At 35.8% G+C, this 20,993-nt stretch overlaps 1 protein-coding gene across 5 annotated transcripts in view; it reads left to right on the forward strand.

Moving 5' to 3' along the window:
• The window catches only part of TTC7B (tetratricopeptide repeat domain 7B), a 129,994-nt gene that overhangs the window by 38,298 nt on the left and 70,703 nt on the right, over nucleotides 1–20,993 (forward strand). For all 5 annotated transcript variants that reach the window (XM_085061561.1, XM_085061562.1, XM_085061563.1 and 2 more), the window contains 6 exons: nucleotides 6,337–6,415; nucleotides 6,977–7,149; nucleotides 11,068–11,131; nucleotides 15,649–15,786; nucleotides 18,919–19,002; nucleotides 20,209–20,313. In XM_085061561.1, coding sequence (XP_084917687.1) covers nucleotides 6,337–6,415; nucleotides 6,977–7,149; nucleotides 11,068–11,131; nucleotides 15,649–15,786; nucleotides 18,919–19,002; nucleotides 20,209–20,313 — 643 coding nt within the window. The remainder of the gene's footprint in view (nucleotides 1–6,336; nucleotides 6,416–6,976; nucleotides 7,150–11,067; nucleotides 11,132–15,648; nucleotides 15,787–18,918; nucleotides 19,003–20,208; nucleotides 20,314–20,993) is intronic.

The raw sequence follows: 20,993 nt of genomic DNA on the forward strand, positions 1-20,993 counted from the left end.
ACAGTGGCTGTTGATTGAATTTGCAAGCATCAGATTCAAGGTTTTGGTTATATGTTAAGTTGTGATGGCTGGCAAACAAAATAGTCTTGGGTCCTCTAACTGGGGAAGAAATATTTAGTACACTTCCCCTGCTCCCCTCAAAATGCTTGCTTTACTGCTGTGCTTAAAGCTCTTGTTTTTCACTGTAGAGGAGTTAGCTATTGTCATCTTCCCCAGACCTACACTCCTAGTGTGCTTTTCCCGTGTTTGCCTTTTGCTGGTTCAGGTGCTTGTTTGATTCTTCAGTGGAGTCTTTTTGTTCTCAAAGAAATATTAGCTTTCTGTCATTCTAATGAGATTAATTGATTCACTGGATTGTATCGGCCGGCGTGGCTGTCAGAAAAGAGATAGGACCATGCAAGTGAGAGTGGGAAGATACCAAGAAGGAAGAATGGTGTAAAAAGGGAACACTAAGAGGTGAGAATGGGGAGGATGAGATCTTCCTCTTCAGGTCGTGAACCATTAGGTGGACTAACTACCAGTGGAACTGCAGTCTAGGCAGCAAGTGTTTTCATTTTGAATGCATGAATGCAAGAACTGCTGCTTAATTGGGCTCTTTCAAATACTTAGGCTTGTGTAGCTCTAATGGCACACTCTGAAGATGTTTTATGTATAAGCCCAAACATCAGTTAAGAACTTTCAAGCATCAAGCAAACATGATCTTCTGTAGTAAATTTGAGATATCTGGGATTTTGCTTTCTGCATGAGGTAACAATGGATAAAATGAGAAGTGTGCCGTGATCTTTTTTTTTTTTTTTTTTTAAGTGGGCTTTATTAAAAAAAAAACCAGTAGTTTAGAATCTGGCAGGAAATTAGGGATTTTCTACAATTTAGTCAGAAAGTAATGCCCAGTGTTAATTAATGTTTTGTGAAAATTATATAGTATTGTGGGTGTACTGAAAGTGTAAGTATGAAAGGAAGAGAGGGAAAACAGAGCCGTCTGAACTTGCAACTAAGTTGTCTCTCATAGCTAGATATTTAAAGGCTTACCAGGGTGTTTTTCTAATTGTGGATTAAGTTCTACTTCCCCTCCACTCTCCTAAACCTGAGGTAAAACAGACACAGACATTAGTCACAACTGTCTGAAGCATCATCCATTGTGCAGAATGTGTAGCCTTGGCAATTTGGTCAGGCCTTTAATAAAGTTATAGAAGAGAGCCGTAGAATTGCAGTCCTTGTTATTTTTTTTTTAGTTCATCTTTGTAGTGCCATATAAAGCAGTATGGTAAATGGCATACCTCAGTATTAGGATGTTGTGTTACTGCTAAAGAGTTAATCTCTTGATTTGTCACATTTCTTGCTTTTTGCTTATATGGTAACTTTTTCTCACATGGAATTGTTTCTGGCCTTAATAATGACTCTTAATTGGCTGAAAATAATTAGTTAGAGTGTATAGATTTTAATTGTTATGTTTTTTTGTAAACATGCCAGTTATCCTGAAGTTACTGAAATGTCACTGTTCTGATTGGCATGCATATTAAGAGTTTTGCCTGCCCTTACCCCTGAGGTTTAAAATTATTCCTTGCTTTACTTTCATATTTGAATTTTTGGAAGAAAAACCAAAACTTTAAAACTTACAGTGTACCTGTGAGTTTACAAATATTGCATTTCCTTTTCTGTTTGTAAATATAGACTGAAAGAAAACACAAGAGAAGGGGGAAAGTGAGCTCAATTCCAGAAGCAACTTCTGTTTCATGACTTTGGTTAAGCCCTGAAGATTTCACTGTTCTTGGTTTCTGTCCTTTTAAAAGATGAATATTTTTAAAATGTGATAAAATAAGTCTCAGCAATAAAGTAATAGGGTAATATATGTAGCTCAGCCTATTCACCAGCATGGCACTGGATACTCCTTTCTCCCTTAAATGGGAGAAGTATTGACAATTTAGCCACCAAAATGCAGAGCAGATGAAGTTTGGTGTAGCTCAGTAAGCAAAAATTTATTCTAATTACATTCTGAATCCTTAAAAGGCAATGGTAGACTAAATATTTTTCATTTAGAAACATAAAGGAAATGCCTGACAAGCAAAGCCCTTCTCACTAATGAAGAAGGTATTACCAAAATATGCTGCAAGTACAGAGTAAATTAATCTTATTAACCTTTCGAGGTTAATTTTAAAACATATCTCTTGTAGTCTGTTTTGAGTATCTTGTGATTAGATCTCACTACTTTTCTTATAAGGAATAGTGTTTGGGGTTTTTATCCTAATGTCATTCAAACATAGACTGCTTCTGGTTGAGCAGTTTCTTTCATTCTTTTCTACTTTTTGTGTGTGTGTTTGTTTAAAAAAAAAGAAATATTGGTAGGGGTGAGGTTTATCTGGACCAGTAATGCCAAAGCACTGTGTTGTTTGATACCAAATATGCTGTTTTAAAGCCAAAAGACTTGGTGATAATGGTGACAAATGTGTTTGTGCTTAAAGTTTGCTAGTGCTGGCCTTCATGCCTATATACAGGTTTTCTGATCCTGCCTTTAAAGTTTATCCTTGGTGCCCCTTAATTTTCTTCCTGCACTTTTTATCATATCTACAGTTAATAATTTCTGTCTGTGTTTAGGAGCGAGCACCTTTGTTTAGGTACAGTTAACATATTTTCATTATTCTAAACAGAAATACTCTCTGAAGTTATTTAAGGAGCCTAAAAGTTGATCTTGTATCAGAATAATTAATTAGATTCTAACAAGAATTGTTGGGGTTTAGAGTCCAAATATGTAGACAGAAGGATGAAAATAGGCCCTAAGGGTATTTCTGTGTAGACTTTCAGTAGATCTTGGTTCTCAGCCTAACTGGTAGATTGCTACTCAACGAGTCAAAGTAGGGTTTCTTTTCTTTTCTTTTCTTGAAGATTTAAAGCAGGAAACATTATAATTGTCTTTAAAAATTAGGAAGATGCAATTCAAAGGGATTGATTTGAGTATGTTCTGACAGGAGGCAGTCATACAAACACACATGTATGTAACTATCAATGTCCATCTGTAGGCTGTCTTTGTCTTGTCTGAAATCACTGAAAACGTGTCAGCTCCAAGTGAATGTTAATGTACCTTAAAAGTCGTTGTCCCGTGAAAGGAAGGGATCTCAAAGTCGTTTACAGACACTGTGGGGCATTGCTATCGAAGTTAATGTGCCCTTCTGCTCTGGCATTCAATCAGACCAGTGAGAACTGCTGTCATGAAGGCACATCCTAGTGAAAAGCGTGTAAAATCTGTGTGTGTCCTAGGCTAGGAAGGAAAAGTTTGTGCCAGAATAGCCACCACTCTTCTCCTCAATGTTACAAACTGTTAACAAATACTGGAAATGTACTTTGCTAAAAGCAGTGTGGTGTGGAGATCTACCATATTATTCATGGTATATTTTGCTTCATTTCTTGTCTCTGAAAGCATTTAACTCAATCTTAGGGTGATTTAGATTGTAGTTTCGAAGTCTGTTTTTTAGTAAATTTAATGTGGAAGATGACAAATCTGTTTTGTGTTTGTGTTGACTTGTGCAGTGGATCACTGTTAAATGCTTTATGAAGCAAAAGCAAATTCTGTATTTTAGCTGCTTTTCTTTCTTGTACAATCTTACTGCTTTTTCCATGATGCAGTAGAACTTCAGTCACAAGTTTCAGTCCCTTGCAGATGTTTAAAAAAGTGTAATAGGTAACTAATAGCAACCTGTCATGAAGTGTTTAAGGGCTTGTGAAAATTGCATGCTTTTTCATAAAGTGTTTTGTTATTGTCCTTGTAACACATCAAAAGACATAAACTTCATATGGAAAAAATGTCAGTTCCTAAAATTTCATGAAGTTACTGTGATTTGAAGTTCTACTACATAGTGTATGTTTCATCTGCACTGAGAAAATAAAGTTAAAAGCTGACAAGTTCTTGCTCATAACTATTTTTCAACAATTTTGCAGGGAACATTTCGTTTTTTTTTTTCACAAGTCTGCTGTGTTTGGTTGGGGTTTTTTAGCTTGTTATTTTGGTTTTTTTAACCCTGTGAAATGGATGCATTTGTGACTTTGCAATACAGTCTTTGAGAGAGAACTCCGTTCATGGGAAATCCACACCTAAACCAGAGGACTTAAAGCTGGGATTCCAGTGGACTGGTTTTGGCTCTCTAAAATATTTGGAATGTGGTGTTACTGAATGATATGTATTTTGGCTTTCTAGAGGTGCCGAATGTATCCAGCTTCCAATGAGTTTGGAGATTTTCTTGCAATTTGGCCTAATGACTTTCTGTCCTTCATTAGTGTATGAAGTTGATGTAATAGTCATTAGCTATTTAGGCCTGCCTGTGTGAAATGTATAAATCAATATAATCTTTCACACAGTCATTTCCGTGCAGAAGTTTACACAAGATGAAGTTTCTTTAGTATGTTCTAGCTGGTTTCTCTATGATCAAGCTCTGCTGTAGCATGTGGGCTTTTTACAAGCAATTTTTATTTCTTGTGTGACTGGTGATTATTTCTGTTTAGCCTACTAGTGGCATACTTTGGCATAACTTTCAACCTGTTCATAACAGCTTTTGTTATTTGGAAATGCTGCTTACATGAGCTGTTATATAAAAGTGTTTTAGAAGGTGAACTTGTGCTAAATGAAAGATCATGTCTGTGCTAGTGAAAGATGTGTGGAAACTAAAGTTTCTGAAATATCCTGATAATCCTTTATTATGTAAAAGAGAACTGAGATGAGTGCTGTCATGCAATCTGAAGAGAAAAAAATGAGTAGGTCTCTAGGTAAAGTGATAGGAGTTCTACCATCTTATAGCAAGATCTCTTGCATCAAACACTAGTTTCAGGTATTCTGCAACTGAATTGAAATGAAGTATCTGTATAAAAATGCTGGCTTAAAAAATTTTTTTGAGTTGCAATTCCAAAGATCAGTATTTTAAATATATTTTAAAATAAAGACAGCAGAGTAAGGAAAGCAGTTGTAACATCTGATTTATAGTGCAGTGCAATTGTGGTTTTCCTTACAGAAAGCTTACACATAATGTAATATTTCTTGTCTCTTTTGGGTCCATCTTAGGTAAATGCTACGCAACTTGCACATAACATCACACCTTAAGACAATATATGATGTAACAGCAATGATTTTACACAAAAGGCACTTTTGGTCAAATAATTTTGTTTCTCAACTAAACTTCAAATAGTGAAATGGTTGTCCTGTTTGTTGTGTTCACGCTGTAGAATTTAGTCAGGTCAGCAAAAAACTAACCCAGTCCTTCACCAGATCAAAGACAAATTGTATTAATATAAAATAAATAATTCTCAACTGCTTTTATGTGCAATAAAACCTCCAAACAACAGATGAAGAGATGAGAAAAAGGTAAAGCTGTAAGACCATTCAATATAATCTGTTGCTTGAGAAGGAAGTTCAGATCTGCTAAAATTGTTAGTGTGAATGATGCCTCTGAGAGTCTTGAATCTCTGCAAAAGCTGTTTAGGCAGCAGAAATGGAAGAAGTGTAGATGGAGAAACTTGAGTTGCAGAAGCCACATGAAAAGCCAGTCGGAGTCAAGAACAGAACACTGATCCCCTAGTCCTCTTCTGGCCCCACAGTGGGCCTTAATGTGTTTGTGCTCTTTCCCTTCTGAAAAGGAGTTGAAAATTTTATATTTTATGTTGCTTTCAGGCTGACAAGATTTACTCATTTTTAATCTGCCTGTTTTAAGGTGTCAAGAGGAAGCTAAAATGGAATTTTTTTTTCAAAGTTTATACTTGAAGCCTAATGTAATTGAAAACTAAAACTATTGTAGTAACAAGAACAACTTAGTTTTGTCTTTTTTCTTTTTGAGGTGGCTGCTTCTTACTTTTTTCCTTGCTTTCTCTTGAACTATCTACTGATCATGGAAATGTTTCCTTTTTCAATAAACTGTCAGGGAATATTGTTGTAATAATCAGTGGTGAGGTTCCCAGATGACAGACTGACTATCTTATCTATCTATCTATCATCTATCATCTATCTATCTATCTATCTATCTATCTATCTATCTATCTATCATCTGTCTATCTATCTATCTATCTATCATCTATCTATCTATCATCATCTATCTATCTGTCTGTCTATCTATCATCTATCTATCTATCTATCTCTCTCTCTCTCTCTCTCTATCTCTGTCTCTGTCTCTCCATCCATCCATCCATCCATCCATCCATCCATCCATCTCTACATCTCTACATATCTCTCTCACAGAAAGGCAATGAGGCTATGAAGGGAAAAAAAAAGCTAGCATGGATTTTGAAAACTTTCTTGAGTAATATGGTAAGGTGTTACTGCATCCAAGTTGGAATACTGTCAAATTCTATGTTTATATACAGGAACTTGACAAGAGGAGTTGGTAGATTTAGAGAGTTACTAAGAGCTGTGGAAACAAGAACTACACAAAACCTGCGAATGGTAAGTTATATTAAACTACTTTCCTATTGCAGCATCTGAATTTCAGTAGGCAGGAAAAGCATAAAATAGGGGATGAGTTAAAGACAAATAGTCAGATATGTAGCATATTGATAAGGACCTGTTATCCAACACTTTATAAGTTTACATTTCCTGGCTTAAGTGAATGATTAAAATAAGGAATGTTTGATACCCAGTCTCTCCCATATATTTTTTCCTATTTGTGATTATAATTAAAACTGGACTGGTCTCTGATTGACTATGCAAACAACTGCTCCTGGTCTGCAGAGGCAGAGGAGCAGTTGGGTTGTTTATACTTCAGCAGTATCTGAATTTAACTGATAAAATTGAAAAATTTTTTGTTATTGCCATTATTTTTCTTTGTTTTTAGGGAATTGAACTGTGTACTTTTACCTTTTAAACAGCATCATGGCTGGTGTTTTGGATATTGTAGAATGACAAAAATACTCTATATAAGTAGTCTGTGTTAGAAAATATCTGAGCATTTTTTAAGAGTTTGTATTCAGCATTTCCACGGAAAACCTTTGTCTTTTGCTTTTACAGACGATAGCAAGACAACTTGCAGAAATTTTGTTACGGGGTATGTGTGAACAGAGTTACTGGAATCCTCTGGAAAATCCTCCTCACCAATCACCCCTCGATGATCCACTTCGAAAAGGCTCAAATACTAAGAATTACGCACTCAGTAGAAGACCACGGGTATACACTGGAGAAAAGTATGGCTGAGTTTGTACCTCTTTTGTTTCTATAATTGCAGTTGTTACCCAGTGCATTGGGTAATTTAGTTTATATTTTTGAAAATGTAGAGGAATTTGGCAGTGTGAATGGGAGTGTTTCCTATGCTGTGTAGATAGATTCTCTGAAGAGAGCTAGGGGAGAAACATGCTTCTACAAGCAAAAGTTTGCACTGTACACATGAGACCTTTTGTTCTCAATTGTAGAATTTATTTTTTCCTGTCCTGGTGTATGTGATTGACTCAATATCTCTTATTATACGTGGGATACAAAAGAACACATGAACTGGGTGACAAATCAGATATTGCACATTTTAAAAGTTGTGTACTGCTTCTAGAGATCTATTCTGCTTTATCATGGAAAGGAAAGATTCAACAATATGGAGATTCAAGTTGGTCCAGGAAGCATTATGAAAAAGCAAAACATATCTAGAAATTTATCTAGCAGTTTCAAAGGTACTTTTTTTCCCAAGGCTGCTACCTTTTAGCTAATCATCTTAGATTAGTTTTGGCTCTTCTTTATGAGGCCACCTTTTTGTTTAGTTTTAACCTTTCAATGAATCAGGTAAATGATACTTTTTGGATAATTTTTCTGTGGTATATCTCATGGTGAATTCTAGAGTAGCTATGGTGTGTTTCTTCCTTCTTGAAAATATAACTTTTTTTTCCAAACCAATCTCTGTTAGGGTTAGTATTAAATATAGACAGACATTTCCTTGAATTTGAAATTTTTCTTACAAGTTAGTAGCTCTGATCCCCAGACACCCCTTCCAACCTCAACTATTCTGTTATTTTGTGAAATCAGTATGATCTGGGAATATCTTTTGAGGACACGTTGTCTGTTCCATAGAACATTTTTGACCCTCTTTCTTCAAAGAATTTATTATTATGGTTGTTTTTTATTTATATTGTTGTCCAGGTGGATTAAAAGCCAGTGATTGTGGGTTTGTAATTTCAATCTTGTCTGACTACCTTTGGGATGTGAAGTCATTAACAGCAGTCGGTTGAGCTTCAGGAAAAGATTAAGGCATGGAGTTGAACAATCAATTTGCCAAAACAACTACTGTGTTTCCCTGCAAGTACATATTTAATAAACTGTACATGCAGGCAGCCTTTCTTGTAAGAAGGAAATACCTATTTTTGTGAATACACCTGGATCACTGCTCTTAAAAAGTATACATTTATTGCCCAGACATGAGGAAATCTCTTTTATACAGCCTTAAATATTTTCTTACTCAAACCACCTGGTATTGCGCAGCAAATCCTAAAGAACAGTCTGTCCCTCTCTTACAGTATATATACCTTATTAGTTAACGTGAAAGCTTTTTTCCATATAGTGACCTTGTTATGTGCAAAAGAGTGCATCTGTGGCAGATTGATTATAGAAGTAGCCCTGCTTACATAATTGAGGGGTGTTTGTTTTAATGTTCACAGTATCTTTATATTCTAAAATAAATGCATGCAATATGGCACCTTTTTGAGTAGTTTAGCTGTATTTATTGCAGATTTCCATTAATAAGTATTTTACACAGCAGCAAGCCCACATAATTGTGGTGCCTGTACTATTATTAAGTGAATGGCTTTTATCTTGGAAGACTTCTAGCAACTCCAATTCCTGGATCCAGAATAGTTACAGAAGGTTTCTCAGGCTCAGTCTTTCAAACTTAAGTTCTCCATTCTCAACTCATCCTTCATAGCAGCATGCTTCCTGCAAAAGTGGAGCTTTGTTCAGTTTTCTCTCTTTCTTGGGATGGGCAGGGGAGGACTTCCACAATTTCAACACAGCATGTAATTAAGTCCTTTCATCACATCAGACTGGTTAATATCATATCACATAAAATATATCTAGCCAAGTATCTAATCTCCTGCAGTGATTGAAAGCAAGTATCAAAGACAATGAATAGCAAGACAGATATCTAGGAAACTTCTTCCTAAGTATTCTTCTGATCACCAACTCTGAGTCTGCAGTGCACTGTTTTTTTTTTCCTAAATATGTTGCCTGACACATTAGATAATTGCATTGTGTTCTTCTGAGGATTATGGATGTGATTTGGCTAATAGCATTTATGATTTTGTAGATCTCTATGTTATTGCCTCTTCAGTTTTTTTTAAGCAGTTCTTCAACTGAGCATAACTTTCTTGGTTTGCCTTTGGTTGATAGCCATTTCATGCTTTCAGTTGCCTCTTTTGCTCTGCCCTGCTACATTGAAATCACTTTAATCATGTGCCTTGCATCTGTGAGTTCAGTCAGCTTAACTGAGCTTTTTGCTTAGGCAGGTCAAAGAAATTTCTCATTAATTTCTGCACAGAGAGGATCTTCACTGTTTGAGACAAACATGAACATAGTTAGAAAAATATGTTTGAAATTGCAGGAGAAAATGTTTACTCTTGTTTTGATAAGTGACTTTTTGGTAGTTCTCTTTGAGGCAACATCCCTTCTTTCCCTGAGAAAGTAATTTCTTCAGCAGCTCTTTCCAGTCATTCTGCTTTCTGGGTGCCATTGTCAGTCGCTCAGGTTAAATCTTCCAGGTTGTTAAATTCTGCATAGAAGAGTGGATTGTTAAATAAGGAGCACTCTGATGCTTCCTCATCACTCCTCATTCCTTTTCGTGGGTGGTTCTTATTCATGACTAACTGTGTTTTCAAATTTCTTTGTTATGTAATAATAAAAATGTATTCTAAGATTTAGAATACTCTTAAAAATCTGGTGAGCAGTTGCACTGATTAAAAAGAAAAGTACAACAACAGAACAGTTTCCCTGGGGTCTAAGCTGTTGTATATTACCACAATACGTTCACAATATTGCTTTCAAACTGCCTGGAGTTCAGATGTCTTTTAGTTTCCATTTTCTTTCAGGCATTTAGTTATTGTTTATATTTCTAATGCTTAAAAAAAAAATCCCAAAAGATGTTTTAATGTCAGACAAGTTTCATTTCCTGTCTATAATGTATTGTAGTTTAAACACCCTTGGGACCGTAGGAATTGATTATTAGCAACAACAAATTGTTTTCTACATTTAAATAGTTAATTGTGGAACTAATGGCCTGAATTAACAGGAAATTAATTAACTTGTGCTAATTCAGAAATAATTTAGAGGAAGAAATCTGAAGAGCTAAAACATAGTCACTGATTTAGGGGATTTTTTTGTGTGTATGAGAATGGATGAATGAATTCCTGCCAGTCATGTACCCAATGCAGATTACTGTTGTCGGTCCACCAGCACAGAAGAGTATTCAGGAAGCATGCAATATCCAGAGAAAGCAGTAAAGTCTGGAAACTAGTCCTGTGCAAACCTTCAGCATTATGTTATAAGGAAGTATACTTACTACAAATAAGCAATTCTACTGCTTGGAAGTAAGAGTGGTTATGGCAAGTGGGTGGAGATTGTCATGGGTCTGTTTAAAAATATTCACAGCTATTGAATGCATCAGGAAAAAATTCTCAAACATATCTCATGAAAAACTGATAGAAGTATTTCTCCACAAATTGGCTAAAATACAAAAGTTTTTCTGGTCTTGTGTGAGAATTTCCTCTTGCCAACCTTTGAATCAGTGATGTAGATTCAGCTCAGACAGAGTAGGTATAAGAGGCTAGTTAAACTGTGGGTTTAGTTTTTACAGTTGTGAAATTATGTTCAATTTTGGGATATATGAATGAGTTCAACTCTGACAGCTGTGGTAGTTTTCTTCTTTCATTATGTTCAGCCAACTTTTCTGAAATGAAAATTTAGAGCATTGCAAAGAAATGCATTTTAACCAATTGATTTTTCTATGCAAGTTACTTTCTGTTTTCTTTTCTGGAATTTTTCCACTTTTTACAGTGCTTTTAATATATGTGTGTGTGAGCTACTCATGAAAGTAATGTGTTCTGCTTAAATAATTAAATTCTCCTTTTGAACAGCATCTTCTGTCCTCAAGAAAATACAGAAGAAGCCTTACTGTTGCTGCTTATTAGTGAATCTATGGTAGGTAAAATAGAGTGAATATGTATGTGCTGTATGTATTTGTTTTCCTTGTTTTGGTTTCTTTTAAAATTAAAATAGAACTTTTTTTTTCCTATGCCTTACTTTGCCCTTTCATTTTCTGTTAGGAACGCAGGCAGTTATTTCTGAAACTCAAGTTTTTGTTCCTCTGAGCCAGCAAGATGAGGTCTGCAAGTGTTATGGAGCTTTTCTCTTGACTTTACCTAGCCTCCTTCCAACCACAGGCAGGTGGAAAAGCCAGATCCTTCATTTGGCACCACTTACCAGTGCAAACCACTGTTACACCAGTTGGTTGCTATTGAGACAGACACAAAATCTAAGTTACCTTTTTTGTAAAAAGCAAATAAAAAACTGCTAGATGAGCATAATAAACATTGCCAAAAGGTACCTTGCATTGTGCATTAAACTTCAGTCACTCTAATTTGTAAGTGGTTTTTGATAATACTGACATTCAGTCTTTGCTACTGGATTATTTTTTTTAAATGTCCCCACTGCCTCAATAAATGATTCCTTTCAATGGTCTACTTGTGCCCTTTATCAATCTTCCATCTTTTCTGCTAGTCATCAATCAACTGCCATGTACTGACATTCTCATACCATGTCAGTTTTATGTTCTCAGATGAAATAAAATGCTGGAGCTTTTGCTGTATTTTTAACTGGAGAGGTGAAACCTCTACAGTCTCAGGCATCATGCAGTCTGTCTCACTGCACATCAATGAGAAGCAGTCTTTTAAGTTGTATAGGTGATTCAAATGCTTACATGTTTTGGCGTAATTTCTGTTTTGCTACAGTTAAATAGGATCAGAACATTTTAGTGAACGTCGTCCTAGTTTAACTGCTTTAAAGTGGCAGATGTTTACACTGTAGTGCTAATTGCTTTCCTCATTCCTAGTGATCTGCCTTGCAATATTCATGACAGAATCTAGAAGTTCTGTCTGGATTCTGATTCTCAGAATACAGAAAAATTGACAGAGCAAACATTTCCACATATCATATCTTGGTTTTGCTGTAGGATATGCTTACTGCTGAGAGGTGCTGCCTGTGCCTCTGTAATGTGCCTGAGCAGCAGTGAAGATGTACAGAATTCTGATGTGAACTGTGGTCTTGGTGTGAAGTGAAAGCAGTCCCAGTTCTACAAGATCTGACTACTGATTGCTGTGTTTGCTTGTGTAGTTCCTTACATATCATCATTAAGAAGCCAAAAACCAAATTAAAAGTACTGCCTTGTTAAGTGTCATTTCAGGTTACATACAGCTTTTCCTTTGTGAATTAGATCTGCCTAATTATATCAAATGCTGTCACTGTAGAGCATTTACCTTTAACAAGCTTTCAGTTTTTTTCTTTTACAGTAATTATTGCAGATTATTTCAGGCAGAAGAGTTTGTTTCAGGGGAGTATAAAATCTTTGACATGATTGACTTACTTTGGCTAAGTCATTTGTTCAAATTAGTTTTGGAGTGGGGAAAGGGGAGGATTGAATATAAAAATATTCACCATTGCAAACTTACCTTTCTTAGAGTTGAGACCTGTTATTTCACCTTCAGTGCATGCTAACTTTCTAGCTGTAGTAGTTGTGAAGTAGTATGTGATTTATGATTTTGAAAACAGTATTTGGGAAAGAAATAAGAACACTTGGAGAAGACTGAGTAATCATTGGGGTTTTGATATGCTGTTGTGTTATTAAAGTAGTTACTTTCATTGTCTGTGAATTATTATGAAAAAGGCCCATTAAAAGCCAAGTTTGACAGGGCTCTGAGCAATCTGGTCTGGTGGAAAGTGTCCCTGCCCATGGCAGGATGATCTTTAAAAGGTCCCTCCCCACCCAAACCATCCTGTGGTCCTATGATCTGACATTTCAAGTTACAGTGCATGTATATGTTGCTGCACGTCAGCTGAGTTGTGGTAGCAGAATCACAGAATGATTATGCTTGGAAGGGACTTCTGGAGGTCATTTTGTCCAGCCCCTCTGCTCAGGCAGGGCCATCTAGAACAGGCTGTATCTCTGTCCAGACATCTTTTGAGTATTTCCAAGGAGAGAGACTCTGCAGCTTCCTTGGGCAGCCTGTGCCCAGTGCTCATTAATCCTCAGAGAAAAAAAAAAAAGATTCCTGATCTTCAGAGGGGACCTTCACTGTTTCAGTTTGTGCCCATTGCCTCTAGTCCTGTCACTGGACGCCACTGGACACAGCCTGACTTCCTGTTCCTTGTATCCTCCTTTCAGATATTTCTGACATTGATAATGCTCCCCTCCTGAGCATTGGCTTTTCCAGGCTGAAGAGTCACAGCTCTCTCAGCCTTTCCACATGGAAGAGATACTCCAGTGTCTCATTCATCCTAGTGGGCATTTGTTGGACTCTCTCCAGTAGCTCCATGTCCAGAACTGGACCCAGTACTGCAGGTGTGGCCTCACCACTGCTGAACAGAGGGGAAGGACCACTGGCCTTGACCTGCTGGGAACGTTTCTGCTAATGCAGCCTGGGCTATCAACAGCCTTCTTTCCAGCTGGGGCAACTTGCTGGCTCCTGCTCACCTTGGGTGTCCACCAGGACCCCTAAATGTGTTCCTGGCAAGCTGCCTTTGGGCTGGGGGACCCAGCCGTGGATGGTGCCTGGGTTTGTTCCCTCCCAGGTGCAGGACTTTGCACTTCCAATCTTTGCTGAAGGCTTTGATGAGATTCCTGTCAGCTCATTCCTCCAGCCTGTTGAGGTCCCTCTGGATGGCAGTACAGCCCTTTGGGATATCAGTTCAGCAATGGGGTATATCCAGTTAATGAACAGGATCAGGCCCAGTGTCAGTCTCTGGGATACACCGCTCGATACTGATCTCCAGCTAGACTTTTTGTCACTGATCACCACCTCCTGGGCTCAGCTTTATGTGTGATTCTTAACCAGTGGTAAAATGGCTGAGCATATCCTTCCTTCCACTGTGGAACATTGCTCAGGTGTGTTAAAGGCATCAGGTGTGTGTGGTGTGGCCAGATGGCACATTGCAGTTTACCTGTTGCCTTAGAGCATCTGAGACCATGGCAGTTCTGAAGTACTGAGCACTTAAGTTCCTAAGTACATTCTGTTTTATTATTATCAAGAAAATTATTGTTCAAATACACAAGATGTCTGTAGTAATTATAAGACATCCTCTTGCTTTGGCATTGCCAACCTTTTTTTCAAAAGAAGTGCTAGTTCACAGCTTGTTCAAAACTTGCAAGGGGTTGAGTCAAATAGTGATATAAAGGTGGAGTTAAAAAGAAGTTCTTGAAGCTAAATATTTATTCAGTGTAAAAAGGAAAAGCCAAAGACTTCTTGATCAAAAGAAAGATAAATGTCCATTTGGAGTGTGTGTGCATGTGTGTGTGTGGGGTTGTTTCAAACCAAGGTGTGGATCATTCAGTTGATAATTCCCGAGATGTCAGTGCATTTTATACTTAATGTATCTCTTTGAAAAAAAATTAAAGATATATTGAGTAGGTTCAGAGCTTGAAATGTTACCCTGTTAAACAATGAAAAAATTTCTTATCCCTTATTGTCCTCGTGTCTGAAAGAGGGGGAAATAAACTGCCTATTAAAATTCAGTGGATTTAAGTAAATGTACTAAAGGGGGCCATGCCTTGTGAAATTAAAAGTAAAGGGGGATGAGGAGAGAGAAGTATCTTTAACTTCTGACTTCAGACTACCAGATATACTAGCATTTGTACCAATGGGAATATTAAACACCAAGAAAACTAGAAATAGATAGGATAGCATGATAATGTTTTTGAGAGGCTTGATGGTATAGTGGGAGAAGTGTTGAGTAGTTCGGTGTAGATGATAGCTATTCTGAGACCTGAATTTTGTTCTTTGCTCTTGAACATGATTTCTCTGTGGACATAGTCACTGCATTTAATCCATTTCTAGCTCAGCTTTCTTCCTTCCCAAAAGGAAAACTTGAAGAATTACGTTTGCAATGTGCATTTCACGAAACAGGCTTGAAAGTACAAACCCTTACTGCAAACACAGCCCGGTTGCAAAGCTATGCCCAGAGCCAGGATCAGTTTTCACTTCTCAATAGTAACTCCTGAAGGTGATTGTGCGTTATCCTGGGCATATTACCATTCACAAGTAAGATGATAGTGTCATAATATTATGAAGAGAAAAGAAGTTGATTGCCTTATTTTACAAAATCTGGAATAGAGGATTTGAAGATCCTTTTAATATGTTTTACTAGCATACAAAAAAATAAAAAAATTTAGAAGATGAATATACATAATATTACAAATATACCTTCTTTTGTTTCAGAGAACTCTTCAATAATTTAAAATACATTACTTAGTTTATAGTAGAAGCATCTGTCTTGCCACTAATATAGTTGGTGATTCTATCTATAAGTCAGTATCAGATACTATCTCTCTGTATTGCTTTAGCAACTGCTGACAGTGAGATTGAATAGAATGGTAGTTACTTAGGTGAAAATATAGCTTGAATTGCAGTGGCTGACTTGGTTTCTTTCTGTGTGGTGTGTTCCAGGCTAACCGTGATGCTGTCCTGAGCAGAATACCAGAACACAAGAATGATCGAATCATCAGTTTGCAAAGTGCATCTGTAGTTTACGATTTACTTACGATTGCCTTGGGAAGAAGAGGCCAATACGAAATGCTTTCAGAGGTTTGTTGATAGGAGTGAATATTCATCTGTGTCATTGTTGGTGTTTTCTGTTAGTCATGTTAGTTGTGGTAGTAGTAAAGGCCTAAAACAAATACAGGACACTGTTATTCTGACTGCTTTATAAATACAGGAGGTAGTTTCTACCCCAAAATGTTTACTGTCTAAATTTATTCAAATGTCTTGAGGTGTGTCAAATGGAGAAGGTGTGTGGAAGGTGTGGTAAATATCTGGAAAGTAGAAGAGACTCCATGTTTGACCAGCTGCTTAGTTGAGGGTTTTTAGTCATGGCCATAGGCTTTGAAAGCTGAAGTCTACCCAAGGCTTGTTGTTTTAATGCCTTTTATTCTTGTTGGTTTGGTTTTGGTTTTTTGGTGGTTTTTTTAAATTGGTTGGTTGGTTTTGTTTGTTTGGTGTTTGTTTTGTTTTTTATTTTGGTTTTTTTTTTTTTTTTTTAATCTAGCATCTTTTAGTCTAGTGTCTTTGTAGGGATAGTCCTGCAAAATTGTATGTATATTCTTTGGAAATGTTCTTTTTGAGAAAGAGAAAATAATTCCACTATGTTTGAAAAATACTTCCAGTACAGAATAATTAAAATGTATTTGTTATATGTACATGAAATGACTTTCCTGAATATAAAAAAAAATCATCTTATGAAGACCTGGTATAATAGACAATACTTATTTAAGCATAGAGATATTCTAGATACACAGCCGCAGCAGGATCTTACCAGGAAATTATTAGAACATCTCATTTCCTCTTATCCTTGTCATTCAAAGCACAGTGGAAAACATAGACTTTTAGAAGCTCTTATTGTTTAGTGGATAGAAGATATCTGCCCTCAAATCCTGCTGCCCATAACTTTTCTAATTTGAAGTATTATAATAAATACAAATTCCAAAATGTTAAAGCATTCTGTTTAGTTATATAATAGGCATTTACTTTTTTAATGCTTCATTTTCTTTGGGCTGATTTTGATTGCTCTAGTGGAGCTGTTGTAGATTCAAGTCAGAAATTGGGAAATTATTCTAACTGTGGAAATGCTATTCACCCACCAGTTCCAATATCTTATTGCTGCCTTCTGGTTTAGCTGTAGCTGATTACTTACAGAAGTAGTTGGTTGTTATATAAGAACATTAAATGATCAAAAATCTGTCTCATCATTGTTAAACTGTTCTAATGCCAAGTCACGTTCTTAACTGAAAAGGTCTTATGTTTTAATAGAGTTAGTATATAATGGGCTTTCAATTTCTTAGGGTGGCTTCAACTAGATGGAAGAACTTTATATTGTCAATTCTTTCCTAAACAAAAGTACTCTGGTTGTAATCAAGTTGGCTTTTAAGCTTTGCAGGATACAGCATATTCAGCTTATAAGTGTCCTACTAGAAGAGATGTTTTCCAGACCAGAAATTTTCCTACATTTTCATAATTTCATCTTTCAGCTCTCTAACTTAAAGCGTATACTTTTCAGGAGAACAACCAAATTCAGTAATGTGTTCAACATAGTCTGTTCATACAGTGATTTATGATTATTTACAAGGCAATATCAACAGCATTTTCCTAAGGAGAGGGATTGTGCTGAATATGTTTTCAAGTAGTTAAATCTATTACCATTATCCTGAGCATTATCTTAACTTGTAGTCTGCCTTTTGACTACTGCTTCTTATGTATTTCTTGTTAGAGCTTGTAGGTCTTTGAAATTCCTTGTTGTTTCTCAGTTCAGAAGAACCCAGTTTTGGAGGTTTTCATGTTGTTTTGTAGGTCACAAACACATCCATCCATTCACCCCTTACTCCCACACATGCTAACGGCCAGTTTTGTCATCTTACAAAGAAAAGAAAAATCACATAACTTGTGACATTTCTTATTGAGCAGGGCCAAGTAAATAGAACTTGAAATGAAGCAAAAGGAATAGGAGATATAAGTATGTTGGAACTCAAGCCTTTTAGAATAATCTACAGTTGTGTCTTGTACTCTTATAATTGCAAAATTATAAAACCCTAAAATAACTATTTCTTAAACATAATTTTCTGCAGTTAGAATTGGTAATTAATTTTTAATTGAGCAAGGCCTAGAAAATAAATTTTACATTTTTTACAGTACAGTGAGCCTTACCTATGCATCTCTGTGAAGTATCTAAATGGAAGAAAAAAATTCTGTTAAGTAGTAGTCTTGACACTGGACATAGTGTAGTAGGATAAATTCTAGCATATATTATTTATATGTAGCAAATAATGCACTTCTGGTTTGTTTCCTCTTCAGTGCTGTTCTTTTCTTCAGATTCTGGTGTAGTGTGGGAACACATTACTCACCTGGTTGTGCTTTCTTTAATGTCAAGGCTGGGTTTGTAGGTGAAAAATAATTAATGATTTTTTGGTTTAGCATATACACTGTAGCTGTGAGAGCAGAAAAGCTGCTTCATGTAATTGGACTCTGCAGACTAGAAAATTAATTCCTAAATCACTTTATTGCAAAAAAGTGTTTCACTTTTCTACTGTTTAGAACTGTCCTGATTAGTTAAAATTAACATAACAAAATGAAATAATTCTTATTGACAACAGCAGGTATGAAACATTCAAAATTAGTGTGTAATGCTAATTGCATATATTTAATCTCAGTATATCAGTAATTAATTTCCTTTTGGCATTCAGTAGTTTAAAATCTCAGCAGAATATTGAGTCTGAAGTTAAAATTTTTAAAAATGGAAGTAATACTTCTAGGTGAATCTTTATATACTACCCCTGCTTTTAAGTGGTACTTGTAAGTGCTTGTGGTGCCATTGCTTGTTAAGTATTCATGACTTAGGAAGAGAGTGTGTACAGTTTTCCCTTTCACTTTTCTCCTACTTTTTGCAGATTATATCCTCAGTAAACTGATCTTTATCAATACTTCTTTCAGACCATATAATAAAGTACCAGCAGGTGTATTTAAACAAACATAGTAAACAGGAAATGAGTTTTCGGTTAATTTTTTTTTTCATATGGAATCTGGCAGCTGTTTCCATATGTTTGAATAATTTAATTTTTTTATTACATGTACATTAGATATGAATCTATAAGAAAATCTTTATACTAGAATATCTTCTTAATAATTGAAGAACATGCCCTTAAATAATATTTTTTTCTCCATAATTAGTGTTTAGAAAGAGCCATGAAGTTTGCGTTTGAAGAGTTCCATCTCTGGTATCAGTTTGCATTGTCCTTGATGGCAGCAGGAAAAGTAAGTCTGAACTTTTCCATATAATTCTTGTATTGATGGCATTTGATAACAATGTTTAGCACTTCCATAACATTAATCTGTAGTGTTTTTGAAAATAATTCTAATCCTTAAATCATCTAAGTATGCCATACTCCTGAATTTATTCCCGGTGCTGTACAAAGAATGTTGTTATTTGAATAGTTTTTAACTTAGGTAATAATAGCAACTCTCTTGCCAATAATCTTAAAATAGGCTTATTGGATGCAAGTAGTGAATTATACCAGATCCTATTATCCTGTAAAACTTGTTTAAGTGTGCTTTTGATGACTTAATTTATTTTATACTTAGGTGCAAATTAATGGTTATTCGTGATGCTTTTGCATTTTTTTTCTTTGGAAATTTCTGACTTTATCTTCTTTAATATTGCTGCATTTGAGACTGTGTATTCTATGCAAATGATGGATTTTAAAAAAATTGTCTGTAACCTAGGAACATAAGTTTTTGGAGGCAATTCTCTGTTTTCTGTTCTTTTACCTGTAACATTACAGAAAATAAATGACATTCACTATGTAATGCAAACAACTAATTTTCTAAAAGAACATTCTCAATGGGGATATTTTGCATATTTTCAGTATGGGGGAAAGGAATGTATTTTCTTTCAATTCCTTTAGCAGCGCATTGGCTCTGAAGAGACTTGCATCTTCTTCCAATTCTATTTACTTTGAGTTATCTTCCAAAGTGTGATTGGATGGAAGCAAATAAGTTAAAGAGAAGAGGAGCAGAGCCATTCTATCTAATATCAGACCTATTCATATCATGTGCTGTTGTAATGCCCAAAGAACACCAAAACCCTGCTTGTTCAGAAGACTCTGTCCTGTTCCTTCTCTTTCATTTGCCTGGCTCAAGTGCCATAAATTTACAGGCCTAGCAAAGTTTTAAATGCACCTCAAAACTGTTTTCTCAATTGTGTGTGCCATTGGAATTACATTTTTAGCAATTGCGTTTCTGGGGATGCTTAATGGTAGTTCATAGGAGTTAAATAACATCAGCAGTGCCTAAAGTCTTGTCTTTCACTGGCTTGAGGAGTTGTGACAAATTGTCAATGAAATGTGTAGTAATGTCTCCTTCACATGGGAAAAATAAAGTAAATATAATGGAAATAGAAATCTTCTATCTGTGAAACATATTTATGCTTCTAGTAATTTCAATGGAAAATGTTTTAAACAGTCTGCTCGAGCTGTTAAAGTCTTGAAGGAGTGTATACGTTTGAAACCAGATGATGCAACTATTCCACTCCTTGCTGCAAAGCTCTGTATGGGATCTCTGCACTGGGTAAGCTTTGCCCTTCTGTCTTCTTAGCAAAAGCTGTGCTAAAATCGTGATTTAGGGATGTCGCAAATACTTTTGCACAGTGACTGCATGCACATATCTGAAAAAACAGCACAGATATGTATATGCACATGGACATCCCTGTTTGAATGGCTAATTTGAAATATTTGACAGTGGCTACGTTTATCAAGGTAAAATATTTTGATACTGGTCTAAAGCATAGCTTAAAATGTATGGAAATTGAAACACTGTTGGAAGACAAATTATAAATGCAACTTCTGTTTCCTTCCTGCAAGAGGAAAATTACATTTTGGAAGATAATGAGACAACTGTCTTATAATCAAGAGACTCTTCTGATGATACCATGTTTGCAGGCAGCTGTGGTTTATGAATTTGTAGTAGGGACAGTTGAGTTGTATTTTTGATAAATTTGAAATCCGTGTATCTGTACAAAAAAACATTAAAGTGATCAAAGATCATCATGCTGTTTTCAAGATACTTGTGTAATTTTTGGAAAAATATGTCTGTTTAAAAATGAAGGAAAAGAGAAGGAAAAGGTCACAATCAGAAACTGAGAGAGTGGTGCAGTAGCAGAAACGTGACTTGTTGAGGCTGTCAAAAATACAACCTTAATTAAGGTAGATCCTACTTCTGTAAATTGTTCCCTATGGGTTGAGTCCATA

The sequence above is a fragment of the Lichenostomus cassidix genome, chromosome 5, assembly GCF_008360975.1.
Source record: "Lichenostomus cassidix isolate B80296 chromosome 5, HeHo_3.0, whole genome shotgun sequence".
Taxonomy (NCBI): domain Eukaryota; kingdom Metazoa; phylum Chordata; class Aves; order Passeriformes; family Meliphagidae; genus Lichenostomus; species Lichenostomus cassidix.